Source organism: Mytilus californianus, unplaced genomic scaffold (genome assembly GCF_021869535.1).
Source record: "Mytilus californianus isolate M0D057914Y unplaced genomic scaffold, xbMytCali1.0.p SCAF_9, whole genome shotgun sequence".
In the NCBI taxonomy this organism is placed as follows: Eukaryota; Metazoa; Mollusca; class Bivalvia; order Mytilida; family Mytilidae; genus Mytilus; species Mytilus californianus.
The window spans coordinates 81,037,846-81,051,747 of record NW_026262745.1 but is presented as its reverse complement, the minus strand read 5'-3'; the positions used below and the strand labels follow the sequence as shown (position 1 = coordinate 81,051,747).

General features: G+C 33.5%; 1 protein-coding gene across 2 annotated transcripts in view; it reads right to left on the bottom strand.

Annotated features, from left to right (window-relative positions):
• Positions 1–13,902, bottom strand: part of LOC127716465 (protein furry homolog) — a 631,222-nt gene that overhangs the window by 572,117 nt on the left and 45,203 nt on the right. For both annotated transcript variants that reach the window (XM_052222678.1, XM_052222679.1), the window contains exons 9-10: positions 7,227–7,310; positions 763–886 (exon numbers count right to left, since the gene is read on the bottom strand). In XM_052222678.1, the coding sequence (XP_052078638.1) occupies positions 763–886; positions 7,227–7,310 (208 nt within the window). The remainder of the gene's footprint in view (positions 1–762; positions 887–7,226; positions 7,311–13,902) is intronic.

Here is a 13,902-nt window from a genome sequence, read left to right as displayed (position 1 = left end):
CATGATAATAGATGGAATATTATTTTACAATAAATGCACAGCATACATACCTAATTTACTGATCACATGAATTATGATTTTGATGATTTCAAGATATTTCAGTGGTTTTCAGACGTATCTTTAAAATCATATCTACCTCTGTTACCATGGCAACCACATTTTAAACTTGGGTATATATCATCAGTACATGTTACCATGATACATATATGTAAATATTAACATCATTCTAAGTTGGGCCAAAAATGACCCTTAATGCCCCTACTCCTTTGTTAAAGCGTTTTTGAGTTAATGTCCGACATGTTGACAACGGAAGGACAGACAGATGGACGGACGGACAGACAGACAGACAGACAGATGGACAGACGGACAGAGGGACAGAAGGACGGACAGAAGGATATACGGACAGCTGTATACCATAATACGTCCCGTAAACGGGCGTATAAAAAAGAAAAAGATAAGACACTTTTTTTAGAGCACAAAACAGCGCACGCAACAAACACCACAAAAAATTGTAACCTTTGAAGTTGTTGTCACGCACTTAAACCCCCCTGGGGATTTTCAAAAGTTGGCAGGTATGGCCACTATATGTCCTGAGTGGACTCAATACCAACTCCCTCCTGTTATCCAGAATTTGTCTAATATACTGAACAATATATAACTTGCCAATATAACTGCATCCTAAAAATGTGTTAAAATTTTATGAATTCAAGCAGGGATAACTACAGATTTAAATTCTAGCATCTTAACAGTATTATTTCTCACCTTTACTTTGAAATACTTCAGCCCTGTAAGCAAGCTAATTATACTCTGAGCTGTATATGGTGTTTGATCACGAATCTTTAGTTCACGTAATTCTAGGTTAAAATGTTTCTTAACTGCATGAAATCTGCAATCAATCAAATATAATATAGAACAAGATTATTTACTGTAACATGTGACGTAAGACAGTTTTACCATTTTACAACTTACCAAAAAATAATAACTCATTGATAGTTCTTATATTTGTATTTGAATGGGATTGGTCTGTTTGAATTTTTTTCCTTGGCTTACATTTTAATCGACCATATGATGGAAAATTTCACTGTGATTTATTCATGTGTGATACACATACGAAATTGAAAAAACCCTACAGAACTGTTATTCATATTCTTATACATAACAAAAAAGAAATTATGCATTAGTCTTTCTGACTTTTATTCAGTTTGTGAGTTATACGGCCCAGTTTACACTTCAATAACACTTAGAACTAGAGGCTCTAAAAAGCCTATGTTGCTCACCAGCATCTTCAACAATGGTCACTTTTTAATAAAAATCTTCATAAAATGGGAATAACTCTATAAAAAGTTAACTGACAATTTCAGTCATGTTGACATTTTTGTAGACCTTATTCTGCTGATTATTTTTCCTTTTTAAAGTTTCTATTTATCTATTACAGTTTTCAAGATAATAGACATATAAAATGCTCTGCAGGGTGCAGCTAGATCTGGCATATCAAAAAACCGAAATAATTCAATTTTTGATGAAATCAAACAAAGTTTAATTTTGGACCCTTTGGACCTCAATGTAAAAACTGGCCCCAAAATCCAAATCGAAATATACTGTCAGATTCAGCATTTCAAAGAACCCCAAGAATTCAAGACTTTGAGTTAAACCCCATTGAAATTGCTCAAGAAATAAGCAATTTATACAAAGAATTAGAAAAGTATTGTTTTAGCCCCTTTTTCCTAAACTGTTAGGGCCATAACCCCCCAAATTAATCCCAACCTTTCTTTTTTGGTATGGAACCTTGTGGTACAATTTCAGAGAGATCAATACACTTATACATAAGTTATTGTTCTGAAACAAGAAAAATGCTTGTTTTCTGTCCCAAATTCCTAAACAGTTAGGACCATAACACCCAAAATCAATTCCAACCTTCCTTTTGTGTTGTGGAACCTTGTGGTAAATTTCCATAGAGATTCATACACTTATTCTCAAGTTATTGTCTGGAAACCAAATGTCTTCAGACAACGATGATGACGACAACGTTATTACATTATACAACCGCAAAAATTTTGCGGTCGTATCAAAAGGCTAGTCATTCCTGCCTATCAAGTTTATTAATTTTTCACAAACCCTATGAATTTTGGTCAATAAATATTTCACTTATATAATCATTTCAAGCTTTTTGTCAAATTTTGTCACCTTATGGTCCTAATAATTATGCAATAGTAAAAGTAAATGGCACATTTAAAAGTAAACAATACTATTAAAAGTAAACGATACTGTTAAAAGTAAATGATACTGTTAAAAGTAAACGATACTGTTAAAAGTAGCGATACTGTTAAAAGTAAATGATACTGTTAAACAAGAGTGCACACGCTGAAATGTCTCGCCTGCTTTACTAACCATGATTCGTTTTTGTTGATAGTCCTCAAGCTAAAGTTTTACTACAAGTATCACATAAACTTAAAATTATCAATGATCCATGAAAATGAGATCAAGGTCATATAAACCAAGCCAGACAGACATGAACACCTTACAATCATTCCATGCATCAAATATAGTTGACCTTATTGCTTATAGTATCTAAGAAGCAGACTGAAACAGGAAAACTTAACACTGACCAATGAACCATGAAAATGAGGTCAAGGTCAGATGAACCCTGCCAGACAGACATGTACACCTTTCAATCATTCCATACACCAAATATAGTTGACCAATTGCTTATAGTATAAAAGAAAAAGACAAAACCATGATAACTTAACATTGACCAATGAACCATGAAAATGAGGTCAATGACAAATGATACCTGCCAGACAGACATGTACAACTTACAATCATTCCATACACCAAATATAGTTGACCTATGGCTTATAGTATTAGAAAAACAGACCAAAACACAAAAACTTAACAGTGACCAATGAGCCATGAAAATGAGGTCAATGACAAATGACACCTGCCAGACAGACATGTACACCTTACAATCATTCCATACACCAAATATAGCTGACCTACGGCTTATAATATTAGAAAAACAGACCAAAACACAAAAACTTAACATTGACCAATGAACCATGAAAATGAGGTCAAGGACAAAAGACACCTGCCAGACAGACATGTACACCTTAAAATCATTCCATACACCAAATATAATTGACCTATTGCTTATAGTATTAAAAAAACGGACCAAAACACAAAAACTTAACATTAACCAATGAACCGTGAAAATGAGGTCAAGGTCAGATGAACCGTGCCAGACAGACATGTATCCCTTACAATCATTCCATACACCACATATAGCTGACCTACTGCTTATAGTATCTGAGAAACGGACCTAATCACGTAACTTTAACCTTAATCATGAAATGAGGTCAAGGTCAGGTGAACCCTGTCTGAAGGACATGTAGACGTTGCAAAGAAGCCATATACCAAATATAGTTATCTTTTTACTCATAATAAGTGAGAAATTCACATAACAAAAAAACTATAATCGTTCGCTGAACCATGAAAATGAGGCCAAGGACAATGGACATATGACAGACAGAAACTTCGTAACATAAGGTATCTGCATACAAAGTATGAAGCATCTAGGTCTTCTACCTTACAATCATTCCATACACCAAATATAGCTGACCTACGGCTTATAATATTAGAAAAACAGACCAAAACACAAAAACTTAACATTGACCAATGAACCATGAAAATGAGGTCAAGGACAAAAGACACCTGCCAGACAGACATGTACACCTTAAAATCATTCCATACACCAAATATAATTGACCTATTGCTTATAGTATTAGAAAAACGGACCAAAACACAAAAACTTAACATTAACCAATGAACCGTGAAAACAAGGTCAAGGTCAGATGAACCCTGCCAGACAGACATGTATCCCTTACAATCATTCCATACACCACATATAGCTGACCTACTGCTTATTGTATCTGAGAAACGGACCTAATCACGTAACTTTAACCTTAATCATGAAATGAGGTCAAGGTCAGATGAACCCTGTCTGAAGGACATGTAGACGTTGCAAAGAAGCCATATACCAAATATAGTTATCTTATTACTCATAATAAGTGAGAAATTCACATAACAAAAAAACTATAATCGTTCGCTGAACCATGAAAATGAGGCCAAGGACAATGGACATATGACAGACAGAAACTTCGTAACATAAGGTATCTGCATACAAAGTATGAAGCATCTAGGTCTTCTACCTTACAATCATTCCATACACCAAATATAGCTGACCTACGGCTTATAATATTAGAAAAACAGACCAAAACACAAAAACTTAACATTGACCAATGAACCATGAAAATGAGGTCGAGGACAAAAGACACCTGCCAGACAGACATGTACACCTTAAAATCATTCCATACACTAAATATAGTTGACCTATTGCTTATAGTATTAGAAAAACGGACCAAAACACAAAAACTTAACATTAACCAATGAACCGTGAAAACGAGGTCAAGGTCAGATGAACCCTGCCAGACAGACATGTACACCTTTCAATCATTCCATACACCAAATATAGTTGACCTATGGCTTATAGTATTAGAAAAACAGACCAAAACACAATAAAATGCTCCGCAGGGCGCAGCTTGATACGACCGCAGAGGTCGAACCCTGAACAGTTGGGGCAAGTATGGACACAACATTCAAGCTTGATACAGCTCTGAATTTGGATTGTGATTAAATATTTGACACAGCATAGGTTTCTGACACAGAATGAATGTGGTCTAAGAACTTAAAAATTTTAAATTGGACATTCACCTATTATGGTCCAATATCCAAAATCTAAATACATGGTTAGATTCAGCATATCATAGAACCCCAAGAATTCAATTTTTGATGAAATCAAACAAAGTTTAATTTTGGACCCTTTTGACCTCAATATGGACAAAGTTGATAACGGGGCCCAAAAATCAAAAATCTAAATACATGGTTAGATTCAGCATATCAAAGAACCCCATATATTCAATTTTTGTTGAAATCAAACAAAGTTTAATTTTGGACCCCGATTTGGACCAACTTGAAAACTGGGCCCATAATCAAAAATCTAAATACATGTTTAGATTCAGCATATCAAAGAACCCTAAAAATTCAATTTTTGTTAAAATCAAACTAAGTTTAATTTTGGACCCTTTGGACCTTAATGTAGACCAATTTGAAAACGGAACCAAAAATTAAGGATCTAAATACACGGTTAGATTCGGCATATAAAGAACCCCAATAATTAAATTTTTGATGAAATCAAACAAAGTTAAATTTTGGACCCTTTGGACCTCAATGTGGACCAATTTAAAAATGGGGCCCAAAATCCAAAAACTTAATACACGGTTAGATTCAGCATATTAAAGAACCCCAAGAACCCCAAGAATTCAAGAATTCAAGAATAAAACCCCATTGAAATTGATCAAGAAATAAGCAATTTATACGAAGTATCTTCTTTTGCACAATACTGTGCAATTGAATATTTCTTGCTATTGCGCAATACTGTACAATTGACAATTTCTTGCTATTGCGCAATATTGTGCTATTGGATATTTCTTGCTATTGCGCAATACTGTGCAATTGAAGATTTCTTGCTATTGCGCAATACTGTGCAATTGAAGATTTCTTGCTATTGTGCAATACTGTGCAATTGAAAATTTCTTGCTATTGCACAATACTTATATAATAATTTACACATCCTGTTTGGTGTGTATCTCCTACCATATCATTATTATTTGCTTTTAAATATAAATCAGAAATAACCAACTTAAAATGGAAAATTTTAAAAGAATAAAAAAAGGAAAAAAAGAAAAAAAAAAAAATCCCCCCCCCCAAATTTTTTGAACCCCTTATGATTCATCACCCCCAAACTCAATCCCAGCCTTCCCTTTGTGGTATGGTACCTTGCAGTACAATTTCAGAGAGATCCATACACTTGAACACAAGTTATTGTCTGGAAACTAGAAAAAATGTGTTTTTTGGCCCCTTTTTGGCCCCCAATTCCTAAACGTTTCAGGCAATTACCCCCAAACTCAATTCCAGCTTTCCCTTTGTGATATGGAACCTTGTAGTACAATTTCAGAAATATCCAAACACTTACACACAAGTTATTGTCATGAAACTAGAAAAATGCTTGTTTTTTGCCCCTTTTTTGGCCCCTAATTCCTAAAATTTTGAGGCAATTACCCCCAAAATCAATTACAGCCTTCCCTTTGTGATATGGAACCTTGTGGTACAATGTCAGAGAGATCCATACACTTACACACAAGTTATTGTCTGGAAGTTACAAAAATGCTTATTTTTGGCCCCTTTTTGGCCCCTAATTCCTTAACTGTTGGTATCATAACCCCCAAAATCAATCCCAACCTTCCTTTCGTGGTCTTGAACCTTATGGTAAAATTTCATGGAGATCCATTGACTTAAACTAAAGTTAGAGTGCGAAAACCAATGTGTCTTCGGACGACGCCGGACGACGCCAGACGACGACGACGACGAGGACGCCAACGTCATACCAATATACGACCAAAAAATTTTTAGTTTTTGCGGTCGTATAAAAACTTAACAGTGACCAATGAGCCATGAAAATGAGGTCAATGACAAATAACACCTGCCAGACAGACATGTACACCTTACAATCATTCCATACACCAAATATAGTTGACCTATTACTTATAGTATTAGAAAAACAGACCAAAACACAAAAACTTAACATTGACCAATGAACCGTGAAAATGAGGTCAAGGTCAGATGAAACCTGACAGACTGACATGTACCCCTTACAATCATTCCATACACCACATATAGCTGACCTACTGCTTATTGTATCTGAGAAACGGACCTAATCACGTAACTTTAACCTTAATCATGAAATGAGGTCAAGGTCAGGTGAACCCTGTCTGAAGGACATGTAGACGTTGCAAAGAAGCCATATACCAAATATAGTTATCTTATTATTCATAATAAGTGAGAAATTCACATAACAAAAAAACTATAATCGTTCGCTGAACCATGAAAATGAGGCCAAGGACAATGGACATATGACAGACAGAAACTTCGTAACATAAGGTATCTGCATACAAAGTATGAAGCATCTAGGTCTTCTACCTTCTGAAATATAAAGCCTTATACAAAAAGTTTTCGCCGCCACCGCTGTCGGATAGTAATACCTATGTCTCACTCAGCGACAAATCTCAGCGACATTTGTCGCAGGCGAGACAAAAGCCCTTCAAATGTCTTACCTAGAGAGCGTTAGAACGCCAATCACTTCAGCATAAAGATCACTAATAATACTGATGTTACCAGAGTTAGGGTTAGTCTGAATACTGCAAAATAACAATTAAATGCATTAATCATAATGAGTATGATGATCAAATCTGCCTGTCCTGTTTTGATCTTACAAAAATCAGGATCTGATATTCATAAACATTTTTTCTAATATTGCTATCAATTGCGATGTAAGACATATCGTATTTTGTGATGAACAGCAATGTGTTATTACAGCTACTGATTTGTAGATCTTATTGTGGAGAACAGTTTTGCATTTTATGTTTCTATATACTATATAACTGCAAAAATGGAAAAAAAAAACCTCTTTCAAGAACTACTCTCAGGGGTCATTTGACGATTTCAAACATGTTGACTTAATTGAAGACCTTATTTTGCTATATTTTGTTGCTCTTTATCTCTCTTTGTTTCTGCAAAAATATCATAAAATGGGTAAAAATGGTCATTCAGGGGCAATAATAACTAAACGGGACTATTTCGGCAATGTTGACTTATTTGTAGATCTTCTTATGCTTAGCATCTTTGCTTTCATGTCTTTTTTCAAACTGTCGAAATTGTTTACACTAGATTCTTGGCATCAACGAACTTGTATTGCCTGGTTTTATTGCATTTACTTCATGAAGTTTCTAACCGTTTTACTAAAAACATTCCAGAAAGATTTATGGAATGCAACAGTTTAAAACTTAAATGAATTTAATGACTAAAAACAGCAAATTCTTAGGAATCTGCAACGCTTCTTTCGATTTTGAAGAAAAAATAAAAACCAGATGTTTCAAGTTAAAGTCATATGAAACAACTTTCTTGTAATTATAATGTTATCGAAATTATCAACCTATGCATGCATATATACTAAAGAAAGTCCTGTATGCAAGTTTTTTACATTTATTACAAATCTATAACATATTATAGACAAATAATATTTCATTCAGTGATTGTTCATCGCATGTTAATTAACTTTCGAGTATATATATATGTTGCCGAAGTTTACTGGATCATGACATTGATAAACAATCAACACAGAGCACTAGGAGCCCTTAAAAAATAAGTGAATTGATAGAGACATATAGGCAAGATAATTTTTTTTAATATTTTCTATGCATTCCCATTTGTTAATTTGTTAATCAAACTTTTCCTTAACAGTTGTTAAATGATTTGGTGTATTTAATTTGTTCTTTAAGAATCAGTTATTACTATTTACCTTCCAGTGTACGTTTGTTTACATTCTTTCACTTGCACTGTGCGGTGGCCGAAGTTCTAACGAGAAGTCCCGTAGTTAAGGTCACTGCATACAGGAAAATATAGGCGAATTAGTGTACGGGAAGACAATAATTCAACAGCAGTACAATTATGTAGATTTTGATAAAAGAAAGAATTTGCTTTTACAATAAAGTTCATGTACACTTGTTTTATAGTAAAACTTAGCCATTCCAGTGTATAAAACATATTCAACTTTTTTTTAAATTTGAAGTTTCATATGACTTTAATACTAAATTACGAGTGATTCCAGATTTATTTATGGGATTCGTTCTGTTTATCAAATGACAGGAAATCATCTTATTTTTAATTCTATTACCTGTAAAAGTGCTTGTATATACTGACAATGGTTTCACACGTTTAATTTACCATGAAATCATTTTGCATTTTACAATTAAGTGTCTAATCTGGTGAAGACAATTTCACCTATGCATATTACATAGTAAATAAAGCACATCTTTGACTTGTGAAAAATTACTTAATCCAACGTACATTTAATAAAAAATCAAATTTTTAAATCAGAATTGGCGATTTTCTTTACTGAAAAGTTCTTAAATAATGAAGTTAGTTGTAATCTGGGACTATTATACTAACGGGATAAGAATCTTGTAGGTTTTTCTTTACGATATGACCTAATTACCTGTCTCCACGAGATTTAACGAGACTTGTGAGGATTTGGAGTGAAAGATGTTAACGGCTGTATAAATTTACGGAATAATTCCAAAAGATTGTCAAAAAGTTTTTATTGTTAAGTATTGAACGAAACAAAATATAATTTGTCATTAAGAATGACACATAAAAGAAAGATTTTCAGGTTGTGCAGTGATTTAAAGCGTAGTGAAATCGCCACCGTTTTTATTTATTATCCCTTTGCATTTAGGCACAATTCTGTAATGCAATATATTATTATATAACTAAAATTAATTTTATTGTATGTCTCAGTTGATAATAATCAAATAGAAACAAACAAAAAAGGAAAGAAAATTATAATCGCAATTGCCTTTTAGTGTTGTAAATAATGAAATTATTATTCATTCTAACTATCTTTCTGCTTAAAGCCAGTATGATTTGCTGATACTATGTTTTGGTTTACACACAGAAACCCCTTATGTTAGCCTTGGTTTAGTTTGTTTGGAGTCAGTAAATTGTCTATTAAGATCAATTATGTGGGTTGCTGTCTTGACTTTAATTGAGATTTGCTCTATCAGGATCACTCAACAGTTACAAAATAATTACACAACCTCCTACTAAAACTACAGAAATAATAGTTACACTATGAGACTTCAGGAAATATATAATAAGAGACTACAATGAAAATACAATATGAGACAACAGATTACAAACACCATTGAAGTTTGTATAAGCTAATAAAATAAACTTTAATTTCTGTCTTATTGTTTATTTTATCATTTGGAATATTAAATTAGATATTTTTTACATTATTAAGACAAAGAAGAAATATTCTTTGCTGTACATGCAAAATCAAAGAGTAAATAGTGTATCAGACAAAGTAAAAGACAACTCATTCATTGTTACAAAAATGAATAAATAAAAGGTACCTTTGATCAGTAATCAAATGTATAATAATTAAATTTAATAATTTTCTACTAAGTAAACAATTTGTGATCAACACAAATAATATTTAATGAAATTATTCATTTTGGCACTTTTTAGGTGAAAGTTCATTTTTTATTGTTTCATAATAAGAAAATAGAAACAATAAAATGCTCCGCTGGGGCGCAGCTTGATACGACCGCAGAGGTCGAACCCTGAACAGTTGGGGCAAGTATGGACACAACATTCAAGCTTGATACAGCACTGAATTTGGATTGTAATTAAATATTTGACACAGCATAGGTTTCTGACACAGAATGAAAGTGGTCTAAGAACTTAAAAATTTTCAATTTACCTATTCATACATGTGATGGACTGTGAAACTCAGATCAGGAGATTGGGAAATTTTGGTCAGGAGATTTGGACTCAGATCAGGAGGTTATTAATCGACATTAATTTTGTTGTAAATGTAACCGTGTGCTGTAAAAATGGTCTTTTAAAGTGTGTTTTCTTCAACTTTCCAACCAATTTATTATGTTTATAGTACCCTTGTACTTATAAAGTTTCTCCATCTTTATATTCTACATGTTCAATCTAACATTGTTTTTTTCCAGTATGTTCTTTAAATTTTTTACTTCATATTCTATAAAACAATCATTGCAACCAGAACATTTGTTTAGCTGTCTGCAAATAGTTTTTATTTTTTTTTTTTTTTCTCTTGCAAATAGTTTTTATTTGCAAACTCAGAAATTCATTCTATCTGTAAAGTTAGGGTCATAGTTATTATATAAATTTCAATTTAAGCCTTAAAAGGAAGTATAGAATCCTCAAATAATTTTCAAATTATTATTTTTTTATTTGTCCTAAGACATTTAAAATCATTTAATAACCATCCTTTTATGATTATTTGTTCAATTTATATTTTATTTATATTCTTTTAAAAATTTTCATTATTAAAAGGAAAGTAACTTAAAACAGGATAAATCAAGGGAAGTAACCCAATAAATACACAGTTTTTGTTACACAACGGCAGTTAGCCTGAGGTAAAAATCGTTGCTTACCAGTATGTTTGACACCCAAGCTGACAAGTGAAGCCATATAATTATGCATGTTAATTGATTTACAGGTAAAATATAACTTCAGGTAATGTCAGTTACACCAGATGCCTGAGATGTTATGTTGGGCAGAAATTTTTCATTCATGAAAAATTTCATACACGGGATTTTTTCAACGGGAGGGGGGAGTAGACCCCTGAAAACGGGATTATTGTATTCCGTCGGGAGGTTCACATGTATGCCTATTCAAACCATATCATTATTATTTGCTTTTATATATAAATCAGAAATAACCAATTTAAAATGGAAAATGTTAAAGAAAAAAAAGGAAAAAAAAAATCCCCCCCCCCAATTTTTTGAACCCCCTTATGATTCATCGCCCCCAAACTCAATCCCAGCTTTCCCTTTGTGGTATGGTACCTTGCAGTACAATTTCAGAGAGATTCATACACTTGAACACAAGTTATTGTCTGGAAACTAGAAAAATGCTTGTTTTTTGGCCCCTTTTTGGCCCCAAATTCCTAAACGTTTAGGGCAATTACCCCCAAACTCAATTCCAGCTTTCCCTTTGTGATATGGAACCTTGCAGTACAATTTCATAAAGATCCATACACTTACACACAAGTTATTGTTCTGAAACTAGAAAAATGCATGTTTTTTTTTGCCCTTTTATGGCCCCTTATTACTAAAATTTTGAGGGAAAACCCCCAAAATCAATCCCAGCCTTCCCTTTGTGATATGGAACCTTGTAGTACAATTTCATAAAGATCCATACACTTACAAACAAGTTATTGTCATGAAACTAGAAAAATGCTTGTTTTTTGCCCCTTTTTGGCCCCTAATTCCTAAAATTTGGAGACAATTACCCCCAAAATCAATCCCAGCATTCCCTTTGTGATATGGAACCTTGTGGTACAATGTCAGAGAGATCCATACACTTACACACAAGTTATGTCTGGAAGTTAAAAAAATGCTTATTTTTGGCCCCTTTTGGCCCCTAATTCCTTAACTGTTAGTACCATAACCCCCAAAATGAATCCCCACCTTCCTTTTGTGGTATTGAACCTTATGGTAAAATTTCAATGAGATCCATTCACTTAAACTAAAGTTAGAGTGCGAAAACTAATGTGTCTTCGGACGACGACGACGACGACGACGAGGACGACGACGACGACGACGACGACGACGCCAACGTCATACCAATATACGACCACAAAAATTTTTTTGCGGTCGTATAATGACCTATTGCATATAGTATTAGAAAAAAAGACCAAAACTCAAAAACTTAACTTTGACCACTGAACCATGAAAATGAGGTCAAGGTCAGATGACACCTACCAGTTGGACATGTACACCTTACAATCATTCCATATACCAAATGTAGTAGACCTACTGCTTATAGTATCTGATATATGGACTTGACCACGAAACCTTAACCTTGTTCACTAATCCATGAAATGAGGTCGAGGTCAAATGAAAATTTTCTGACAGTCATGAGGACCTTGCAAGGTACGCACATACTAAATATAGTTATCCTATTACTCATAATAAGAAAGAAATTAACATTACAAAAAATGTTGACTTTTTTTTCAAGTAGTCACTGAACCATGAAAATGAGGTCAAGGACAATGGATATATGACAGACGGAAACTTCGTAACAAAAGGCATCTATATACAAAGTATGAAGCATCCAGGTCTTCTAGCTTCTAAAATATAAAGCTTTTAAGAAGCTAGCTAACGCCGCCACTGGATCACTATCCCTATGTCGAGCTTTCTGCGACAAAAGTCGCAAGGCTCGACAAAAAAATGCACTACCAAATAACTGTGTTCTCAAGCCTGTTCAACTGTTACACCACTGTCTCAGGTTAGGTGAAGGGTTTGGCGCCCGCAGACATGTTTAACCTCTCCACAATCTGTATGTGCCTGTACAAAGACAGGAGCCTGTTATTCAGTGGTTGTCGTTTGTTGCTGTATCATATTTTTGTGCATCAATCAGGCCATTAGTTTGCTCGTTTGAATTGTTTTATATTTGTCATTTCTGGGCCTTTTATAGCTTACTATGCGGCATGGGTTTTGCTCATTGTTGAAGGCGGTACAGTAACCTATATTTGTAATCTTCTACTTCATTTGGTCTCTGGTGGAGAGTTGTCTGATTGGCAATCCTCCCACATCTTCTTATTTTTAAATTATTGGTAGATCATATTTTGCTGAACAGTTTTGTTTTTAAAATTTCTAAAATTGCTCTGTATTTATTGTAGTTTCTACAAAAAAGCAAAAAATAGGTAAACTAGTCTTTCAAGGGCAATAACTCCTATAAGGTTAATTGAAAATTCATCCATGTTGACCTGTTTATAGATCATATATAGATGAACATTTTTATTATCAAGAGATTCTCTCCATCAACTATAGTTTTCTAAAAAAAAATGCAAAAAGGGTAAAAATTAACAGCAATAACTTCTATAAGATTAAGGGGTCATTTAAAGATTTCTGTCTAGTTGACTTTGTGTTCTAGTTTTTTTTTTGCTGTATAAAATTTCTCTCTTTCTGTTATAGTTTTCAAGATAATAGCCAAAAAATGTGAAATTCACAAAAATTGACATTTCAGGGGCAATAACTGCAAAATTCTGAAAATTCTGGATGAGATAGACCTTGACCTGCTGATCAATTAACCCATGTTGTATTTGCTCTAACTGCTTTAGTTTTAGAGATATCAGCAAAAAACTTTAAAATTTACTAAAAATTTCATTGGCAAGAACTCCAAAATGAG